The 20,511-nt window shown below is 52.6% G+C and overlaps 1 protein-coding gene across 14 annotated transcripts in view; it reads right to left on the minus strand.

Annotated features, from left to right (window-relative positions):
* The window catches only part of LOC140404399 (protein mono-ADP-ribosyltransferase PARP6), a 142,176-nt gene that overhangs the window by 105,022 nt on the left and 16,643 nt on the right, over positions 1-20,511 (minus strand). For all 14 annotated transcript variants that reach the window (XR_011938499.1, XR_011938500.1, XR_011938501.1 and 11 more), the window contains exons 2-4: positions 8,869-9,026; positions 4,652-4,768; positions 1,990-2,067 (exon numbers count right to left, since the gene is read on the minus strand). Coding sequence is in view for 11 of the 14 variants with exons in the window: in XM_072492879.1 (XP_072348980.1) it covers positions 1,990-2,067; positions 4,652-4,768; positions 8,869-8,871 (198 nt within the window). In the remaining 3 variants the exon portion in view is untranslated. The remainder of the gene's footprint in view (positions 1-1,989; positions 2,068-4,651; positions 4,769-8,868; positions 9,027-20,511) is intronic.

The following is a 20,511-nucleotide window of genomic DNA, read 5'->3' on the forward strand; positions in this document are numbered from 1 at the left end:
TGCTAGTGACCGGGCGGTGAAAACTACAAGATGCCTTTTCTATAGCGAAGCAAGGAAAGAGAAATGTATTTGGTCAACTAATTTCAAGGCTTTATGCTCCTCAAGAGCTGGCCCTTATATAAGAAGTCACAGCAACCCCTTTTTTGTTTCTTTGTCAAAAGCACGGAAGTGGAATGATGCAATTGGTCTGTTGATAACATAAAAGACAAGGAAAGGCCCATCGAATCCCGTCCCTTCTCATTCTAAGGAAAAGCACCATGGTCTACAAACCCAGGATTTCTACACCTCCATCTAAACCAAACAGTCCTACCATTAAGTGTATATCCTAAATCTCCTTTCTTGACTGATATGGATTTACTTCTTTCATTGTATTTCCTCAAATTAATTACTATCTCTGGTAATGTGCCTCAGGTACCAATTGTCCAGTGGGAATACAGCATTGTCCACCTCCAAGCACCCCTAACCTGTCCTTTCTCAAGCGCTTCCTTCACCCTGGTCTCCAATCACCCTTGGTTCTACTCTCTGGAACTCAGCCACCCTGCCTCATCCCCTTTACAGACCTCCTCAGAGCCCACCTCCTTAAGCGCCTCATCTCATGTCCCCCGTTTCTGGCTCGATGTCTGATTTTCCCCTATCCCTGTTTGTGACATTTTTTTATACCAAGGGCGTTGCTTAATGCGAGTTGATGTGCGAGATCAAATAGACAGGCAGCTGTCCTATGAGTTGGAGAATCATACAGCAAATAAGAAAGCCATCTTGTCTGTGTTGGTTCTTTGTGAGTTTTATCCAATTAGTCCCATTGTCATGTGAGAGTACCTTTAAGACATGGATGTTTAAGCAATGTACTTTTAAGAAAACAGTGATGTCAGAGAGTGGATGGAGCTGAGGTCAGGTCAGCCATTTTGCAGTTTAGTTTTGCAGGTTTTGTTTGAAAAGCAGCTTGTGTGTGTCTGTGTTTTGCAGTGAGCTGGATTTGCTGTGATCTCTGCCATGAAAGACTATCTCTGGATCATTTGGGTGATTTAAAGTAAAGCCTTTAACCTGATGTGATTCTGTTTAAAGGTGTTAAGTCTCTTGGAAGTTTGAAGGAACATTTTAAGGAATTATTTACTGTTGCAATATTTTCGGAGTTATCTTTGAAGTAAGGGGTGTTAAGAGAGCCAATGTTTATTTAAGATGTTAAGTTGAGTTCATGGAATAAACAGTGTTTTGTGTTTAAAAACCCACGTGTCCATAATTGTAATCCCACACCTAGGGAACAAGCCGTGTGCTAGGAAAAGCAACAAATCCATTAAAGGGAGAGGTTGGTTGAACTCCATGATACATTTTGGGGTTCTGAAAACGCCTCTCCCATAACACCCATCGTCTCGCTCATAATACCCATCGTCTCGCTCTTTCCTCATAACCCGGAAAATCTCTCCTTTTTTTTTTAGGAAATATCCAATTCCCTTCTGAAAGTTACCACTGAATCGTCTTGCATCATGTTTTCAAGTGCTGATTTTTACAACTTGGGACAGGATTCTCCAGCCGCGTTCGCCCGGCGATCGGAGAATCCAGCCCGAGGTCAATGGACTTCTCCATTGTCCGCCTCTTGCCCGTGGCGTACTTGCAGCGGGCGGAGCGGAAGAATCCAGCCCTTGTTAGTACCCAATTATTTTTATTTTCCAATTAAGGGCAATTTAGCTTGGCTAATCCACCTTTTTGCACATCTTTGGGTTGTGGGGGTGAAACCCACGCAGACACAGGGAGAATGTGCAAACTCTACTCGGACAGTGACCCAGGGCCGGGATTTGAACCCAGGTCCTCAGTGCCGTAGTCCCAGTGCTAACCACTGCGCCACGTGCCACCCCTAGAATCCAGCCCTGGTTAACATATCTTCTGCCCCACCCACAAATCCAGTGGCTCTTAACGTCTGGAGTGATGAATGCGCAAGAAGGTTGTTTTACCCTCGTCTGTACCCTAAAATGAGCTAAATCAAGCACTGATTACCTGCACGCCATACAGGAATTCATCTGAATCATTGTCTCCATCAGAGTCTTCATCGGTCCAGTACTGACCTTTGATGTCCTAAAGGAAAGTCACAGATATAAAAAGGTCACCTCTTGCACCACTTGAACACAGGCGCCATACAGTTGCATAATGTTGCCAAGCTTCGGGCAGAAATAATTTTGAAAAAATCAAAAATCAAACAGAAATCATAGGCGGGATTCTCCCAACGGGAGTCTAAGTGCAGACGCCGGTGTAAAAACCGGAGTGTTTTACTCCGGCGTCAGCGCTCATTCCCAGACCCCTATTCTCCCCCCTCCGTGGGGCTAGCAGGGGCGTCGTGCGATTTATGGGGGCGGGGCCTGAGCGCCTTGGGTCCCGCGCATGCGCAGTTGGGCCGGCGCCAACTAGCGCATGCGCGGCGGCCGTCCTCCCCCAGGCCGCCCCGCACAAACATGGCGGATGGATCCAGGCTCGCCGGCGGAAGAAAGGAGGCCCGCCGACCAGAGAGGCCGGCCCGCCGATCGGTTGGTCCCGATCGCGTACCAGGCCACTCCGGAGGCCCCCCCCCCCCCCCCCCGCCCCCCCGGGAACGGAGACCCCCCCGCCCCCCATAGGCCGCCCCCCCCCCCCCAAGCCTTCGCGACGAGTACCCGCCGGCAGCGACCAGGTGTGGACAGCGCCGGCGGGACGAGGCCGTTTACGCGCAGCCGCTCGGCCCATCTGAATCGCCGCTCGCCGTTTGCGGCGATTCTCCGAGCGGCAAAGCGTGATTCTCGCGGCGCTGGTTTCGGGGGGGTGGGAGAATCGCGTGTGGGGGTCGGGGCGGCGTGGCGCGCCCCGGCGATTCTCCCACCCTGCGGGGGGGGGTGGTGGGGGAAATACCGCCCCATAATTTAAAAAAAAAATTAATTTAGGGGATGTGGGTGTTGCTGATTAGGCCAACATTTATTACCCATTCCTGATTACCCTTGAGCTGAGTATCTTGCTAGACCATTTCAGAGAGCAGTTAAGAGTCAACCACGATGGGCGACACATTGGAGCAGTCGTTAGCACTGCTGCCTCATGGCACCGAAGACCCGGGTTCAATCCCGGCCCGGGTCACCGTCCGTGTGGAGTTTGCACATTCTCCCCGTGTTTGCGTGGGTTTCACCCCCACATCCCAAAGATGTGCAGGCTAGGTGGATTGGCCACGTTAAATTGCCCCTTAATTGGAAAAAAAGAATCGGGTACTCTAAATTTTTTTTTTTTTTTTTTTTTAAAAGAGTCAACCACGATATTGCTATGGGTCTGGAGGCACATGTAGGCCAGACCCGGTGAAGATAGCAGATTTTCTTTGCTGAAGAACACTAATGAATCAGATGGGGTTTTTCAAACATCGACAATGGTTTCATGATCATCGTTGCACTTCAATTCCAGATTTTTATTGAATTCTAATTTCACCATGGTGGGATTCGAACCCTAGTCCCAGGTGCTCAGGGCTCTGGATTACTAGTCCAGTGACAATACGCCACCTCCTCCCTCATTTGGGAGTCAATTCAATTGACACGTAGAGAATTAAAAAAACAAGGAGCAGGAGATTAATTTGGGGGTGGGGAAGCGAAGATACAAAAATAATAGCAGTAAGTTTCAACAATTTATTTATTTAGCGAATGCAAAGTCTCTAAGCCATGCAATTTCTTCCATTCCTTCTGTGTCGAGTGCAGAGAAGCCTCCTCTGATGGGTGTGTGGATCGGGCATTCTTCTATGATGTGGTGCATAGTTTCCTCTCTCCCACAGGCACACAGGGGGCTGTGAAGGTCGGCCAAGCTTGCCCTGAACCCGTCAAGGGTGGACCACACTTTCCTTGGAAGTTGGGCCGGGTTGGGGACCTGGGGCGAGATTCTCCGACCCCCCACCGGGTCGGAGAATCGCCGGGGGCTGGCGTGAATCCCGCCCCCGCCGGTTGCCGAATTCTCCGGCACCGGATATTCGGCGGGGGCGGGAATCGCGCCACGCCGATTGGCGGGGGCCCCCTCCCCCCGCGATTCTCCAGCTCGGATGGGCCGAAGTCCCGCTGCTAAAATGCCTGTCCCGCCGGCGTAGATTAAACCACCTACCTTACCGGCGGGACAAGGCGGCGCGGGCGGGCTCCGGGGTCCTGGGGGGGGCGCGGGGCGATCTGGCCCCGGGGGGGTGCCCCCACGGTGGCCTGGCCCGCGATCGGGGCCCACCGATCCGTGGGCGGACCTGTGCCGTGGGGGCACTCTTTTCCTTCCGCCTTCGCCACGATCTCCACCATGGTGGAGGCGGAAGAGACTCCCTCCATTGCGCATGCGCGGGAATGCCGTCAGCGGCCGCTAACGCTCCCGCGCATGCGCCGCCCGGAGATGTCATTTCCGCGCCAGCTAGCGGGGCACCAAAGGCCTTTCCCGCCAGCTGGCGGGGCGGAAATTTGTCTGGCGCGGGCCTAGCCCCTTAAGGTTGGGGCTCGGCCCCCCAAGATGCAGAGCATTCTGCACCTTTGGGGCGGCGCGATGCCCGACTGATTTGCGCCGTTTTGGGCGGCAGTCGGCGGACATCGCGCCGATACTGGAGAATTTCGCCCAAGGTTTTAAACGGAAAGAGGATTTGCCGAGCAGATTTATAGTTATAGATTCATAGTGTTCCGTAACGTGATCCCACCTGTTGACAGCTTTGATTGCCTCCAGCCCATCCCTTCAAGCTCGCGTGAGGAAAGCGCCACACCACCGGGGAAAGCCTCGTCAGACAGGCCGCACCTCGCTCTGTGCTGTTGGCAGCCTGAGATGGAACCAATGCCAGATGTAAGCACACAAATAGAACCACCGTTGTCGCAACTTGGGAGGTACACTCAGATGCCCCAAAAATCGACATAGACCGACCTTCGTTTCCCAGGCACTACATGCAGATATTTAAATATCATGTGGCACTGATATCATTGTATCCATAATTTGTCCCAGGAATCCTATTGGAGGTTTTTTTTTAAAGTTACACATGAAATTCTGCCTTTATTCGAATTATCGACAGAAATATACACATATATATGGACCAACATACCAACCAGTCCATGTTGGTGTGTGACCTCCATGCAAGCAAATAGTCCTAATCACATTTACTTACAGTTTTCCCACGTTAGAATCATAGAATTTACAGTGCAGAAGGAGGCCTTTTGGCCCATTGAGTCTGCACCGGCTCTTTGAAAGAGCACCCTAACCAAGCCCACACCTCCACCCTATCCCCATAACCCAGTAACCCCACCCAACACTAAGGGCAATTTCAGACACTAAGGGCAATTTAGCATGGCCAATCCACCTAACGTGCACATCTTTGGACTGTGGGAGGAAACCGGAGCACCCGGAGGAAACCCACGCACACACGGGGAGAACGTGCAGACTCCTCCGCACAGACAGTGACCCAAGCCGGGAATCGAACCTGGGACCCTGGAGCTGTGAAGCAACAGTGCTAACCACCATGCTACCGTGCTGCCCATTCAACCCTTCCTTCCCTCATCCGCTGGTGCAATCTAATATTCAATGTCAATGTAGTTTCTTCCTCAAGCATCCCTTTCAAGCATGCTCTGCCATTCCACAAGCTCATGGAGGGTAAGGCAGAGCCCTCGACTCCACTTACCTATCTGGCCCCCCTCCGCAACCCCCTCCTCCTACCGCTCGGCTCCAAGTCAATCAAAAGTCTGTCTAAATCAGCCTTAGATATATTCATTGACACAACCTCTACTGCTCTCCGGGGAAGAAACCTCCAAAGGTCAATGACCCTTAAAAGAACATCCTCCTTATCTCCACCTTAAATGCGAGACCCCCGATTTAGGTTCTAACCCTTGTTTTTTGAAAGTTAGCAACAAAGCTCTTGAGTGTTGATGTCTTCACACAAGAGAGAGTGGAACTCTGGAACTCTCTCCCCTGGAAACAACCATTGAGGGTCAATTGCAAATTTCAAAATAAGAGTTTAAGACTAGGGAATCCAGGTGGGTGGGTGGAATTAAGATACAAATCAATTGTCATCTCGCAAAATGGCAGAACAAGCTTGAGTGTCTTATTTGAAAAATTCTCCCACATCCCACGAATGAACTCAGTTCAAGTCCATCCCTAATTGTTCTTTTAACTGAGTGCCTCGCTCGATCATTTCAGTGGGGGGGGCAGTTAAAAGTCAACCACACATCTGGAGTCACATGTAGGCCAGACCAGGTAAGGACGGCAGATTTCTTTCCCTAAAGGGCATTAGTGAGCCAGATGCCAATCGAACATGGACTTTTAAGTCCTGATTTTTATTGAATTCAAATGTCACCATCTGCTTTGGTGGGATTCAAACCTGGGTCTCCAGTTTTGGATCACTGGGTCTCTGGATTACTCGTCCAGTGACAATGCCACTCTGCCACCACCTCTGCTTATAGCCTATTCCTGTTCTTAAGTTCCTATGCATGAAGCTGAAAGTTGTGCCCATTGATTAGAGTCCAAAGAAGAACAAACACTTATTTTTACTTAAATTTGAGTTAGTCACATTCTCAGGAAGTTCTGATGCACTTTACAGTCACTGCACTAAGTATAACCGTTTGGTGTCAGATGTGACTCAGAGAGTGGAACTCTCGCCTTTGAGTTAGACGATTGTGGGATCAAATCAAAGAGATTTGAGCGCAAAATGCAGGCTGACATCCGGGTGCAGTAAGGAGCGAGTGCTGCACTGTCAGAGGTGCCATCTTTCAGATGAAGCCTTAACTCCTCTCGTGTGGACGTTGACGATCCTATGGCACGATTTGGAGGAAGAGAAGGGGAGCTCTCCTCAGAGCCCTGCCCAATATTTATGCATTAACATCACTAAAACTGGTGATCAGGTGTATTGTGATAGTGTGTTTGTGCAACCTTGCTGACCACAGATGACTTCCATTTTACAACTTTAAAACTAAGGGTGGCACGGCAACATAGTGGTTAGCACTGTCGCTTCACAGCTCCAGGGTCCCAGGTTCGACTCCCGGCTTGGGTCACTGCCTGTGCGGAGTCTGCACGTTCTCCCTGTTTCTGTGTGGGTTTCCTCCGGGTGCTCCGGTTTCCTCCCACAGTCCAAATGTGTGCAGGTTAGGTGGATTGGCCGTGCTAAATTGCCCTTAGTGTCTAAAAAAGGTTAGGTGGGATTACTGGGTTATGGGGATAGGGTGGAGGTGTGGGCTTGGGTAGGGTGCGCTTTACAAGGGTTGGTGCAGACTCGATGGGCCGAAAGGCCTTCTTCTGCACTGTAAATTCTAATTCACTGGTGGAAAAGCAATTAGGGATGTCCTGAGATCATGAAAAGCATTATAGAAATGCAAGTCTTTTATTTTCAGACAATCATCTTATCATAGAATTCCTACAGTCCAGATGGAAGCCATTCAGCCAATCGAGTCTGCACTGACCCTACGAAAAAGCACTCTACCTAGGTTCAAGCCATAGCCTATCCCCGTAACCCCGTAATCCCACCTAACCTTTGGTTGCTAAGGGGCAATTTAGCAGGGCCAATCCACCTTATATGGGAATTCAAAGAGAAACATGACGACTTGGAAATAAGATTAAAGAGCGAAGCCAGTGCTTCCTAAACTGTGGGTGGTAATTGTGATTGGGTGGGGGAAGGGGTCGGTGGAGGGAGTCAGGAATCCTTCGTACCATGGGGAAGTGGGGGGGGGGGCAGAAAATTCTGGGGGGGCTGTATTGCTTTGTGGCGGGGGGGGCGAAAACAGCCGTTGGAAACAGTGACCACCTGGCGGTTCCCCTCCAAGTCACTCATCACCCTGAATTGGAAATATATCTTCCCTTCCCTCACTGTGGTTGGGTCAAAATCCTGGAACTCCCTCCCTAACAGCCCCGTGGGTGGCACGTGGCGCAGTGGTTAGCACTGGGACTACGGCACTGAGGACCGGGTTCGAATCCCGGCCCTGGGTCACTGTCCGTGTGGAGTTTGCACATTCTCCCAGTGTCTGCGTGGGTTTCACCCTCACAACCCAAAGATGCGCAGGTTAGGTGGATTGGCCACGCTAAATTGCTCCTGAATTGAAAAAAAAGTAATTGGGTACTCTAAATTTTTTTTTAAAAGGTGAGGGGCGGGATTCTCTGATCCTGAGGCTAAGTGTTGGCGCTGTCGTAAATATCGGAGCGTTTTACAACGGCGTAAACAAACCCCCAGGAGCAGCGATCCTGCGCCGCTCAGGGGGCCAGCACGGCACTGGAGAGCCTTACGCTGCTCCAGCTGCCGATACCAGCGTCAGTACAGGCGCAGCGGGTCCGCGCGTGCGCGCTACGGCCGGTGCGTGTTCGCGCACGCGTGCTATGGCCGGCGCGAATTCGCGCATGCACGTTAGTTTCCTTCTCCGCGCCGGTCCCAACGCAACATGGCAGAGAGCTACAGGGGCCCGGCGCGGAGGAACATAGGCCCCCACCAGGATAAGCCCGCCCGCCGATCAGTAGGCCCCGATCGTGGGCCAGGCCACTGTGGAGCCCCCCCTGGGGTCGGATCACCGGCGTGGGTTGGGAGAATCCCGCACCAGAAATTTACAGAATTAACCAGTGCTTGAAAATTGCCAGCAGAGGGAAATAAACACGTATTAGATATTCGGAAATGAAACCTGTAAACTTGCAGCAACTACAGAACGAATACGTGCAGTGGGCCATCTGCGAATAAAGTGCAGAAAGTATATCATTGAGGTAAGAAATGGCTGGCACATTCTGTGTCCAGTCTGATATAAAGGTGAAATAATGAAGTATTCATGTGCTTCTGCCCAGTCCAAATGGTTAGCGCGAGAGAATGGGGCGGTGGGTTTAGGAACGGGGCACCAAATGAGTCATGGAAACAACTGGGGTCAATGGCGCGACCAGCAGGCAAACTGTATGAGGCTGACTCACCATTTGGTGCTGCAATTCAGAGGTGTGCCTGTGTCAGCAGTAGGCCTCGGTCCTCCATACTGCCAGCTGAGTTGGAAATAATGAAGATGAAGGACCCACAGACAATCGGCAGCACTGCGCAATCTCCTTGACAACAGATGATCTCTCGAGAACTTCCTCTGTCATTGAAAGGAAGGGAAAACAAAAAAAAAAATGAATCAGTAGCACCCGTAACTATGTAATAGGTATACAATAAAGAAAATACTGGAGATGGTGATGTCTAAAGGGCGATGCTTCAGGATATTTAAAGTAACCACGTTAGCAGCGAGAATCTGTTGGCTGAATTTTAGACTCGTTACTTCAGATTATTTCCCCCTCTCTCTCGGTCTTTCTTCTTCTCTCCATCTGCTTCTGCCGAGAAAACGGAGGTAACATAAGCAGCTGCCCACTATGCACAGTGCGAACAAGAGATTGACATCTGCGAAGTTTGGATCTATTGCACCCAGGGACCCTTTAAATGAAGGGCAGATGTCACCGGGGGTAAGAAACAAAACAATGATCCATTCACAGATGGCTTGATTAGGGGGGGAGGAGGCAGCAGAAACGTGCTGGACGGAGCAGGGCTGACAGCTGTCCACGTTGAAGCGTACGCGGGCTACTGCTCTCTGCTGAATGAAAAATGAAAATCGCTTATTGGCACAAGTGGGCTTCAAACGAAGTTACTGTGAAAAGCCCCTAGTCGCCACATTCCGGCGCCTGTTCGGGGAGGCTGGTACGGGAATTGAACCGTGCTGCTGGCCTGCCTTGGTCTGCTTTCAAAGCCAGCGAGCTAGCCCAGTGTGCTAAACCAGCACGTTACCCATTAACCCCCTTAATCCTTTTGGATACTAACGGGCAATTTAGCGTGGCCGATCCACCGAATCTTCGGACTGTGGGAGGAAACCGGAGCACCCGGACGAAACTCACGCGGACACGGGGAGACTGTGCAAACTCAACACAGACAGTGACCCAAGGCCGGAATCGAGCCTGGGACCCTGGTGCTGTGAGGCAGCACTGTGCCACCGTGCCGCCTAATTTCAACCCCATAAAGGTAGGTCAGAAAGGTATCAGGATAGTCCTATTCATTACATGCTTCGCGTCCTTAATGCAGTGCTCAAACTATGAAATACATGTGTGCTTCAGTGCCTGAAATGTAGCAATTGTGTATCTATTTGCAATTATAACATAATTTTAATTCAAATTCCTTTTTTGAATATCCCATCCACCACTTCTCTGTTACCTGTGTTGTGGACAGAGGCAAGGACTCCACAAGAGGCCAGGCTGACAGGGTACAATTCTCTTTATTCTCACACTCGATACAACAAGCACTCCTCTCCACTCCCTCGCAGGGTCACCTTCCCCGCCCTGCCCCCACGTCGGGTGTCATGTTCTCGTACAGAGACAAAATTACTGATTCGGAGGACTGAAGAACATCTAGTTCAAGACGAGCTAATTTTATTGTAGTATAATAAACTGTGGGTAGGAAACTAATGCTATCAAACTGGAACTAACAGAAACCCGACTAACCACGATGGTTTCTCCCCAAGACACCTCCAAGCTATGGTGTCACGTGCTACTACTTACTGACACCTACTGGTCGGAGGCTATACATATTTACACGTACACTTGTTAATGCATATCACTACATTGGGGTTTATATCCTGTGGGGAATTCCTCCAATTGGGAGGAAATTCCGCCCCCTAGTCTCTTGGGTAGCTCACATTCTGAGGTGTAGGAGGGGAATCGGATGCAGTACAAGTTTCGTCCCGGTCGGGGGTCATAACAAACTGCTCAATTTGTTTGTTATTGCGGAATTGTTACATGTTCACCGCCCCGCCCCCCCCCCCCCCGCCCCCCCGTTTTAAATTTGATTACTTAGATTGTGGAGTGTTCAGTTGTTCTGGGTTTGATTATGCGAGTCTGGTAACTGATCCATGCTCACTGTGCTGGATTGGTTAAGCCTGGGTGTGGACTCGGAGAAAAGTAAAATAAAGCTGTCGAAAACACCCGAAGGTCTGAACTCCATAAGCAGGAATACAGACATTTTGTGACTGCAGAGGTATATTCAAGCACAACAAATGAAATCTGTTCACATTAGGAACTAGCGTCATCTCTGTAAAGATCCAAGATTTAGAATATACAAACTGGTGAACGTAGCAGTCCATGTATGAATTTTTTGATGCAATTTACACTGCAATTCAGCTTTTGGGTCGCAAATATGTTTCTTGAATAAAATACCATTATTATTATTACAAAATTCAATTATTATGAAAGCTAATGAAGAAGCATTCAGCAGGCTACCAGTGACTGACAGCAGTGATTTACAAATGATGAAATATATCTCTTATGAACCATGCAGCCCATGTGAAGCACCAGTGTTTGTTTGAACTTTGCAGTGTTTCTAATCAGTCCAGTCCAGTGTTCATCAAAACAACTTGATTAATTACATTAAAACATGCATTTGAATTAGCAAAATTTGTGAAGTACAATTCAAGGGAGCTCCTATAGTGGCCGCAGAAGATATTAAATAAGTCCCAGTTGGAATACTGGTCGCATAGGACAGCACGGTGGCACAGTGGGTTAGCACTGCTGCCTCACGATGCCGAGGTCCCCAGGTTCGATGCCGGCTCTGGGTCACTGTCCATGTGGAGTTTGCACATTCTCCCCGTGTTTGTGTGTTTCGCCCCCACAACCCAAAGATGTGCGGGGTAGGTGGACTGGCCACGCTAAATTGCCCCTTAATTGGAAAAATTGAATTGGGTACAATAAATTTATAAAAGAAATAAAAAGAAATAAATAAATAATAAATTTTAAAAAGGAATACTGGTCGCAGGTTAGGATCTTTGTTGCCCGAAGAGGACAAGGCAGTGATGTCTTTTGTAAGACCATAAGACGTAGGTGCAGAAGTGGGCCATTCAGCCCATTGAGTCTTCTCCACCATTCAACGGAATCATGACTGATTTGATGTGATAATCCTCGAATCCACTTTCCCGCCTTATCCCCACAACCCTTCATTCCCTCTCTGATTAAAAATCTGTCTCTCTCAGCCTTGAACATACTTAACGACCCAGCCTCTACAGCTCTCTGCGGTAAAGAATTCCACAGACTCACTACCCTCTGAGCGAAGAAATTCCTTCTCATTGTGGTCTTCTTTGTGTTGCTTAATTCAGGATGGTTGGCGTAATGTTCACAAAGACCACAAAATAGCATATTCACACTACTAATTTGGATTTGACACATACTCCTAAAGAATACACAGTTGATTATTAACATTTAAATGATACTCATTTACAGCTAATCTTTATACTGATATAAAATATCATCTGCTCTCACTCGCACTATTTGTACTTCTGACTCTCTCTAGCTAACTCCTGCACACACTCTCCCACAAGGCTTAGCATCACTGCCTAATATACTTGTAACTGTAGCTCCCTCTGGTGGCTAGAACATAGAACATAACAGCGCAGTACAGGCCCTTCGGCCCTCGATGTTGCACCGACCTGTGAAACCAGGTCGGCGCAACATCGACACTTCATGAACCCTTGCAGTTCTTACAGTTGTGATATTACCACACTCATCTCTGAGTATTATAAGATAGGTTACAGAGTAGTTCTGTCGCTAGTGAGTACAGAGTGTTCCATCATCTCGAGAGAGAGAGTCTAGCACGTATATTTTGATGTCACTGATGTTTAAGGCTTTCTATTCATTCATTGAGTAAAGGATTAATTTGGAGCCAGTTCTTTTCACAGGTTTATTTACAGAGCATTGGCACAGATGCCCTTATCTTCCACTGCCCACTGTAAATCGGTTCTCAAAAACGTAAGAATAATTCCCTAACCTTTCCCCGATTAATGGCAGCTGTTCTCGCTTACAATCTAAAGCGTACATTCCATTGTACCAGGATTCCAAGATTAACAACTGATACATCATTGTCTATATTACTCATTAGCCATTCTATTAACCCAATACACTACACATAGGACAACTCTCTCTTTCCAGGGACAAATCTAGAGCAATGCAGGTATATCCCTCTTTAAATATGGAGAAAGAAACTCCTTTTTAGTAATAGGGCAAAACTATTTTCTTTTTTTTTTTTAAATTCTGCGTAGGTTTTTGCTTTCACAAAACACAGGATGAATCATAACCCAGTTTGCCAAGGCTGTTCCTTGCCTCTTCATCACTTCCAAATTAATAACAATAATTTAGAGAGCATCAAATGTAATAAAACATCCCAAGGGTCTAAGTAAGGAAGAAACCTTGGCTCCCAATGGCGGAGAGATTGAAATTTTCTCAATCCCAAAGAAAACAGGCATAAATTCACGACAAGGATTTCAATGTGTACAGAGGGAGCCCACGTGTTGCAGGAGCAGCATTTTCTCTCAGTGACATAATCACCATCAAGAAACAAAGGGCTGAATTTCCTGGCCCATCCCACTGGTGGGATATTCCGGTCCTGCCGATGGTGACCGCCCCTACTCCATTATTTACTAGGATCGTAGCTGATTGAGCTGAACTCCACCTTCGTGCGCAATCCTCATGTCCTTTAATTCCTTTAAGACTCTAAAAAGTTTTTCCTCATCTCAGTCCTAATTAACTGACTGATTGTTCTGAATCTGTGTCCGCTAGGTCTAGAACTGCCCTCCGCCCTCTCCCCTCACCCGTCATCCACCTCCCCGCACACAGCCCGCCCCCCATCCGCCCCCCCACACACGCCAGCAAGCATTGCACCTTTCAAGAAGTTTATACAGAGAGAGCAGTGTAGTGGTAATCACAGAATGCCTACAGTGCAGAAGGAGGCCATTCGGCCCATTTATTCTGTGCCCTACCCAGGCCCACTCCCCCATCCTATCCCTGTAGGATGAGGAAACGGGTGGTCAACTGGAGGACATCAGCAAACTTAATTTGTCATCAAAATGGAGAGAGATTGCAGAACTGTGAGGGACAGAGGGATCTGGGTGTCTTGACGTGAATCTCAATACGCTGGTATGCAGGCACAGCAGATGATTCGGACGACAAATGCAATCTTCTTGATCATTGGAAAGGGGGGGTGGAATATAAAAGTGAGGATGTTTTGCGACAGGGCATTGGTGAGACGACGGGTAGGATTCTTCGGCCTCCCAACTTCATGTTCTCGTTGGCGCACCGTTCGCTGGCGGCGTGATTCTCTGTTCCCGCCGCCATCAATGGGATCTCCCATTGAAGCCGCCTCCCCCACCCCCTCGGGAAACAAGCGGACTGCGGTGCACTGCCGGTGAAACCAGAGTATCCCGCCATCAGTGAGCGGCCGGTGAATTCGGCCCACATCTGGAGCACTGTGAACAGTTTTGGTCTCCTTATTTACAAAATAATGGGCGCGATTCACCGATCGTGGGACTAAGTGTCCGCGCAGACGTGAACGCCGTCGCGTTTCACGACGGCGCAAAACGGGCGCGGGGACTACCGATTCTGGCCCCCACATGGCGTGGGGGTTCAGGGGCCGGCCGCGCAACAAAGTAGGCCCGGGGGAGGAGAGGCCGGCCAGCCGATCGGTGGGCCCCGATCGCGGGCCAGACCCCATCGGAGGCCCCCCCCCCCACCCCCGGGGACGGTGCCCCCCCTACCCCCCCCCCCCCCCCCCCCCCCCCCCCCCCCCCCCCCCCCACAGGCCGCCCCCCCGACCCTTCGCACAGAGCTCCCGCCGGCAGTGACCAGATGTGGACTGCGCCGGTGGGACTCTGCTTTTTCCGCGCGGCCGCTCGGCCCGTCCGGGCCGGAGAATTAGACATTCTCCGGAATTGGACAGCGGCCGGCGCCGCGCCAAACGCGGCGGCGCAAATGGCGCCGATTCTCCGCACCTCGGAGAATCGCGCGCCGGCGTCGGGGCGGCGTGGCTCGGTTGCGGCGATTCTCCGGCCCGGGGCGTGGTTGGGAAAATTGCACCCAATGTAAGTGCAGTAGAAGCAATTCAGAGAAGCTTCACTTGACAGATACTTAAGTGGAGGTTGGTGGGGTGGGGTGGGTGGGGAGGTTGGGGGAGGGGGATGGGGGTGCCAGGGTAGCACTGCCACATGCTGTCGGGGCACTGCCAGGGTGCCAGTGCCAGGTTTCCTGGGTGACAGGTTGGCATTGCCAGCGACCAGGCCCGGGGTGGGGAGGGGTGGGGGTGGGGTCCTTACGAGATTGGGTGGGAAGTTTGATGGGGGGGGGGGGTTCCCAGGGGCCTCCCTGTGGTTGATGGAGGGGCGGCTGGGAGAGGTTGGAAACAAGGGGGGCCTTCCTGAATGATAGGGGGGGGGTTGCTGGGCGAGTGATCGGGGCACAGAAACAAAACGGCATCCCGATCTGCAAAGAGCCTTTCTTACTGAAAACGACTCTGAGCACGGCTTCGGTGGAGAGATACTCAACGAGGCCAATGAAAACGACACCCCTCAAAACCGGACGTAGATTCCTTTCCTGGTTAAATCGTGCCCGGAGCCTCTGGAAGTCCCTCAGCGCTGCACTGGAGTGTGAGCGTCGGATTGTGCGCTCAAATCTCCGGTCAATAATTGCCACAGTCCCGGTAAGTAAGAATGACCTTTCAAGCGGGTTTCGGCAACGCGCTGTCTATGAATGTGGTCATTTTACCTGCAAAGGTCTCATGACATTGGCTTACCCCGCGCCTGCTAATGCTCGTTTAGAGTTGCTAATGTGTTTGTGCCAATCTCCATGGGGCTCAGAACTGATGGTTGTACTGCACTCTGCCTGTTGTTGAAGCTGGCACATATACAGATGTCATGATGTTATACATTTGGATTCTGATCCGCTACCACAGGAGTTGGGTTCTGAAACACTGCCACATCTCAGCGCAGAACAGCAAGCGGCACAAACACAGAGCAAAGTGATCTATGTGGGGAAGCTGGAATCGAAAGGAGTGTGAAGAAAATTAAGGATGAGCCAGCTGACAAAACTTGATGTTTAAAAATATAAATTGTCTTACAGTTCACCCCCCCTTCTGCTATTCCACCACCCCTCCCCTCTTCCTGCCGTGGCTTATGCTGAAGGACCCTGGAAGCCATTTGTTAGCCTGTCATTTATAATTGAGCTTATGCAGTAAATGTTGGGTCAGTGGTTCCCAAATTGGGGTCTGTGGATCTCCCCCACCCCGGGGTCTGTGAAGGGCTTGCGGGGGGGGGGGGGGGGGGGGGGGGTCCATGGAGCAGGTGGCCACCATGTCGCTGGCAAGCACCGGTTCGAAAGGAGAAACCGGCGAATTGCAACAATAATCACAGCGATAAAATAGGCCTAGCAGAGCAAGGCGTCTTGGAGCTATCAGCTGTGTGTGAGAGCGCCTGTGCGTGCATGTGAGGAAGTATATCTGTGCATGTGCATGAGGGAGAATATGTGTGCGTGTGAGGGTGTGCGTATGTGTGTGAGAGAGAGGGGTGAGTGTGTGTGAGAAAAGAGGGGTTGAATGTGTGTATGAGAGAGGGGGTGACCATGTGTATGAAAGGCAGAGGATGAGTGTGCATGAGAGAGGGGTGAGTGTGTGTGAGAGAGAGGGGGTGAGTGTGCATGAGAGAGGGGTGAGTGTGTGTGAGAGAGGGGTGAGTGTGTGTGAGAGAGAGGGGGTGAGTGTGCATGAGAGAGGGGTGAGTGTGCATGAGAGAGGGGTGAGTGTGTGTGAGAGAGAGGGGGTGAGTGTGCATGAGAGAGGGGTGAGTGTGCATGAGAGAGGGGTGAGTGTGCACGAGAGAGGGGGTGAGTGTGCACGAGAGAGGGGGTGAGTGTGTGTGAGAGAGAGGGAGTGTGCATGAGAGAGGGGTGAGTGTGCATGAGAGAGAAATGAGTGTGCACGAGAGAGGGGGTGAGTGTGCATGAGAGAGGGGTGAGTGTGTGTGAGAGAGAGGGGGTGAGTGTGCATGAGAGAGACTTGAGTGTGCCTGAGAGAGGGGGTGAGAGTGCATGAGAGAGCAGCTGAGTGTGCGTGAAGCCCGCCCCCGCCGGCTGCTGAATTCTCCGGCCCCCCAAAAATCCCGCTGACGTGAATGGCGCCGCCCACCTCTGAGAATGGCGAGGACCGATGCGACGCAATAGGCCCCGGGGCTGCCCGAATTCTCCGGGTCGGATCAAACCACCTATTTAACGGCGTCGACCAGTTGTGCTGGTTGATGCCGGCCAGCGTGGAGGTCGGGCTCGGTGTGGGGCGGCCGCAGGAGAAGTGACGGCACGGCCGCAGTTGGTGGGGGCAGGGCGCAGGACCCGTTGGAGTGTGCCGAGGGCGGGGGGGGGGGGGGGGTTTGTGGAGGGTGGGGGGGGGTTGTGGGGCGTGTGCTAGGGAGGTGAGGGCGCGTGCTGGGGAGGGGGGGGCGCGTGCTGGGGAGGGGGGGGTTGGGTGCCGGGGAGGGGGGGTTGAGTGCTGGGGAGAAGGGGGAGAGTGCTGGGGAGGAGGGGGCGAGTGCTGGGGAGGAGGGGGCGAGTGCTGGGGAGGAGGGGGCGAGTGCTGGGGAGGAGAGGGCGAGTGCTGGGGAGGAGAGGGCGAGTGCTGGGGAGGAGAGGGTGCGTGCCGGGGAGGAGAGGGTGCGTGCCGGGGAGGAGAGGGTGCGTTGGGGGGAGGGAGGAGAATGCCGGGGAGGGGGGTGAGTGCTGGGGAGAAGGGGGCGAGTGCTGGGGAGAAGGGGGCGAGTGCTGGGGAGGAGGGGGCGAGTGCTGGGGAGGAGAGGTCGAGTGCTGGGGAGGAGAGGGTGCGAGCTGGGGAGGAGAGGGTGCGTGCTGGGGAGGGGGAGGTGGGGAGCGCGTGCCGGGGCAAGCGAGGGGGGTTGGAGAGGGTGTCCGCCTGGCCAGCTTCCAACAGTTGCGACTGTGTTAATCACCCTGGGGGTAACACGGACTGCAATTGGATGCAGTTGTACTTGACAGTAGACTCCAAACTGTGATGTTGCTTCAATACGCTTTATTGAACTTGTTGAGCAGTGCACACAGTTCGCTGTGACACTCTATTAATCAAAGCGTGCTTACTATAACTAACTAGACCAGACTAGCTCTGAGCCACAAGTAGAAGGTGCTAACTGATATATACACCCTGCCTGTCACTACAGTTGTCACCAGTGGAAAGAGGCAGAGTGCTGATGCCTCGTGTGTTTTATAGTGGGAGACCACCCTCTAGTGTTCTGCCTATTGATTGGTTGTGTTCTGTCCTGTCTGTTGTTTGGCTGTACTGGGTGTCTGTCACTGCCTGTCTGTATCTCATTATGTGCATGAGTGCATATCATGACAGCGACCATGCAGCCCATGGTACCTGGCTGCAGGGGCGGGGCAATGGGCAATGATGACATGTCATCTACCCCCCCACCCCCACCCCCCACTCCCTGCAGGTAGTTATGTTTGGTCATCACCCAGCGATGTTGGCCGCCATGGCGGGAACCGCAATCCTACATGTTGCCCTGGGGGAGGCTGCCGCAGAAGAGCGTGCCAGGGAGGCAGGTGTCAGGCGCCCAGGCTGGAGAGCCGCCCGCCCGACAGGACGAGGAGGAGGAGGAGGAGGAGGAGGTGGTGGTGATACCACGGCGACGGAGACACCCGATGACGCCCCCCTCGTCGTACCAGGACCTCACGGCCCGGGCATGCAGGAGGAGACTCCGGATGAGCCAGGAAACCGTCGCCCATATCTGCCACCTGATGGCACACCTGGCACCGCGTGGCACTGGGGGAGGACACCCTCTCCCCATGGCCATCAATGTTACGGTGGCCCTGAACTTTTATGCCACGGGGTCATTCCAGGTGCCGAGTGGGGACCTGTCCGGCATCTCACAGGCATCGGTGCACCGCTGCATCTGTGCAGTGACAGACGCCCTATATGCCATTGCGGACCGCTACATCCAGTTCCCTGTGGACCACGCCCACCAGGATGCCCGGGCAGCGGGTTTCACTGCGGCGGCCGGGATGCCCATGGTCCAAGGGACGATCGATGGGATGCACGTCATCATGCAGCCACCTGCAGATGACAGAGGCGTGTTCACGAATAGGAAGGGGACCTATTCCATGAACATTCAGGTGGTCTGCGACCACCGCATGATGATCCTGCACATCTGCGCCCAGTACCCGGGCAGTGTACATGACTCATTCGTATTGGCGCAATCTTTCATCCCCACCATGTTTGAGGGACGCCCCGCCCAGCTGAGGGGCTGATTGCTGGGCAACAGGGGTTACCCGTTACGGTCGTGGCTGATGACGCCTATACGGAGGCCACAGGCTGACGCGGTGAACCGCTACAACGATGCCCACGCAGCGACCAGGGTTGTGATAGAGAGGTGCTTTAGGCTGTTAAAGATGCGCTTCAGGTGCCTGGACCGCCCTGGAGGGGCCCTCCAGTCGCCGTCAGATAGAGTCGGCCGCATCGGTGTGGTCTGCTGCGTCCTGCACAACATAGCTCAGCAGAGGGGCGATGTGCCGCGGGCAGAGGAGGGGGAAGGGGAGGAGCAGCAAGACGAGGTGCAGACCTCCCCAGATGGAGGAGGATGGGGGCAATGATCAGAACATGGACGGGAGGCTGCCCACCGTTACTGGCTGGGCCAGGGGGCACGGGACAGGCTGATAGCCGCCCAGTTCACGGACTAGGGGGGCATGGGAATCGCCGAGTATGGGCACAGTCTGCACACTACGGCACCAGCCTACCACCCTCACCCCACCCACCCAACACCAACCACCCGTACCCCACCCGCATGCACACCACCCCTCCATTGCACACCCACCTGCGGCACAACGAGCCGGGCAAGCGTGTCTATTGCAGGCCATGGAGGATGATGACAACCCGCCCAGCGATGAGCTCTGGGCTCTACATCGTTTGACGATGTCTGACCCATGGCCACAGTACCACCCTCCACCCAGACCGTCCCTGCATGCGGCCGTGACACTGCAGCGCACGGTCCAGTCGTCTGCCCTGGGGGATGGCGAGGGCTACCCGGGGGGAGGGGAGGGCACACTCACCTGAGGCCGGCGACCTATCACCCCTCACACACACACTGGCCTCACCTCACACCAAACCCCTGCACGCATCGGACAGAGCACAAAGGCAGCTTCTTTCGGTGTAAAAGTGATTTTAGTAACAAACAGTTCATACACATGCCCTAGCCCCTATAACTAATCTGTGCCCTGCACCCGTGCCAACTTACTCAGTGTTTTTAGCCTTACGGGCCCTTTGACTACGTCTACGTGGTTCCACAGATGGTGCAGCAGAACTGGAGGTGGACTCCTGTGATTCCTGCCCTGTGACTAGGGACCCCTTTGGCGGCCGTTTCCTGGGGTGTCCTGGCCTAGATGGGCCAGGCTGCGGCTCGGGCGACTGGGATGGCGAGCTGCCAGCCTGTCCTGCCCGTTGCCCACCAGATGCACCTGGGACGGAAGGGGGGAGTCCGAGGTGTCGCGGTGTACCGGGACCTCCCCTGCAGGGGGACCCGGAATGGGCCCCAGCACCTCCTCCTCCCTCGGGGTGCCTGATGGCCCCCGGGCCTCTACATGGATCGGGTATGCAAATGGACTGGCCATCCGACACCCCCCGACCCCCCTCCCCGACACCTGGTGCTGCCAGTCCTGGAGGCCTACCCTGGCATCAACAAGGGTCTGCACGTTTGCAGCCATGGAGCTCAGGTGGCCATCCCTGTCTGTGTCTGT

Source organism: Scyliorhinus torazame, chromosome 30, assembly GCF_047496885.1.
Source record: "Scyliorhinus torazame isolate Kashiwa2021f chromosome 30, sScyTor2.1, whole genome shotgun sequence".
Classification (NCBI taxonomy): domain Eukaryota; kingdom Metazoa; phylum Chordata; class Chondrichthyes; order Carcharhiniformes; family Scyliorhinidae; genus Scyliorhinus; species Scyliorhinus torazame.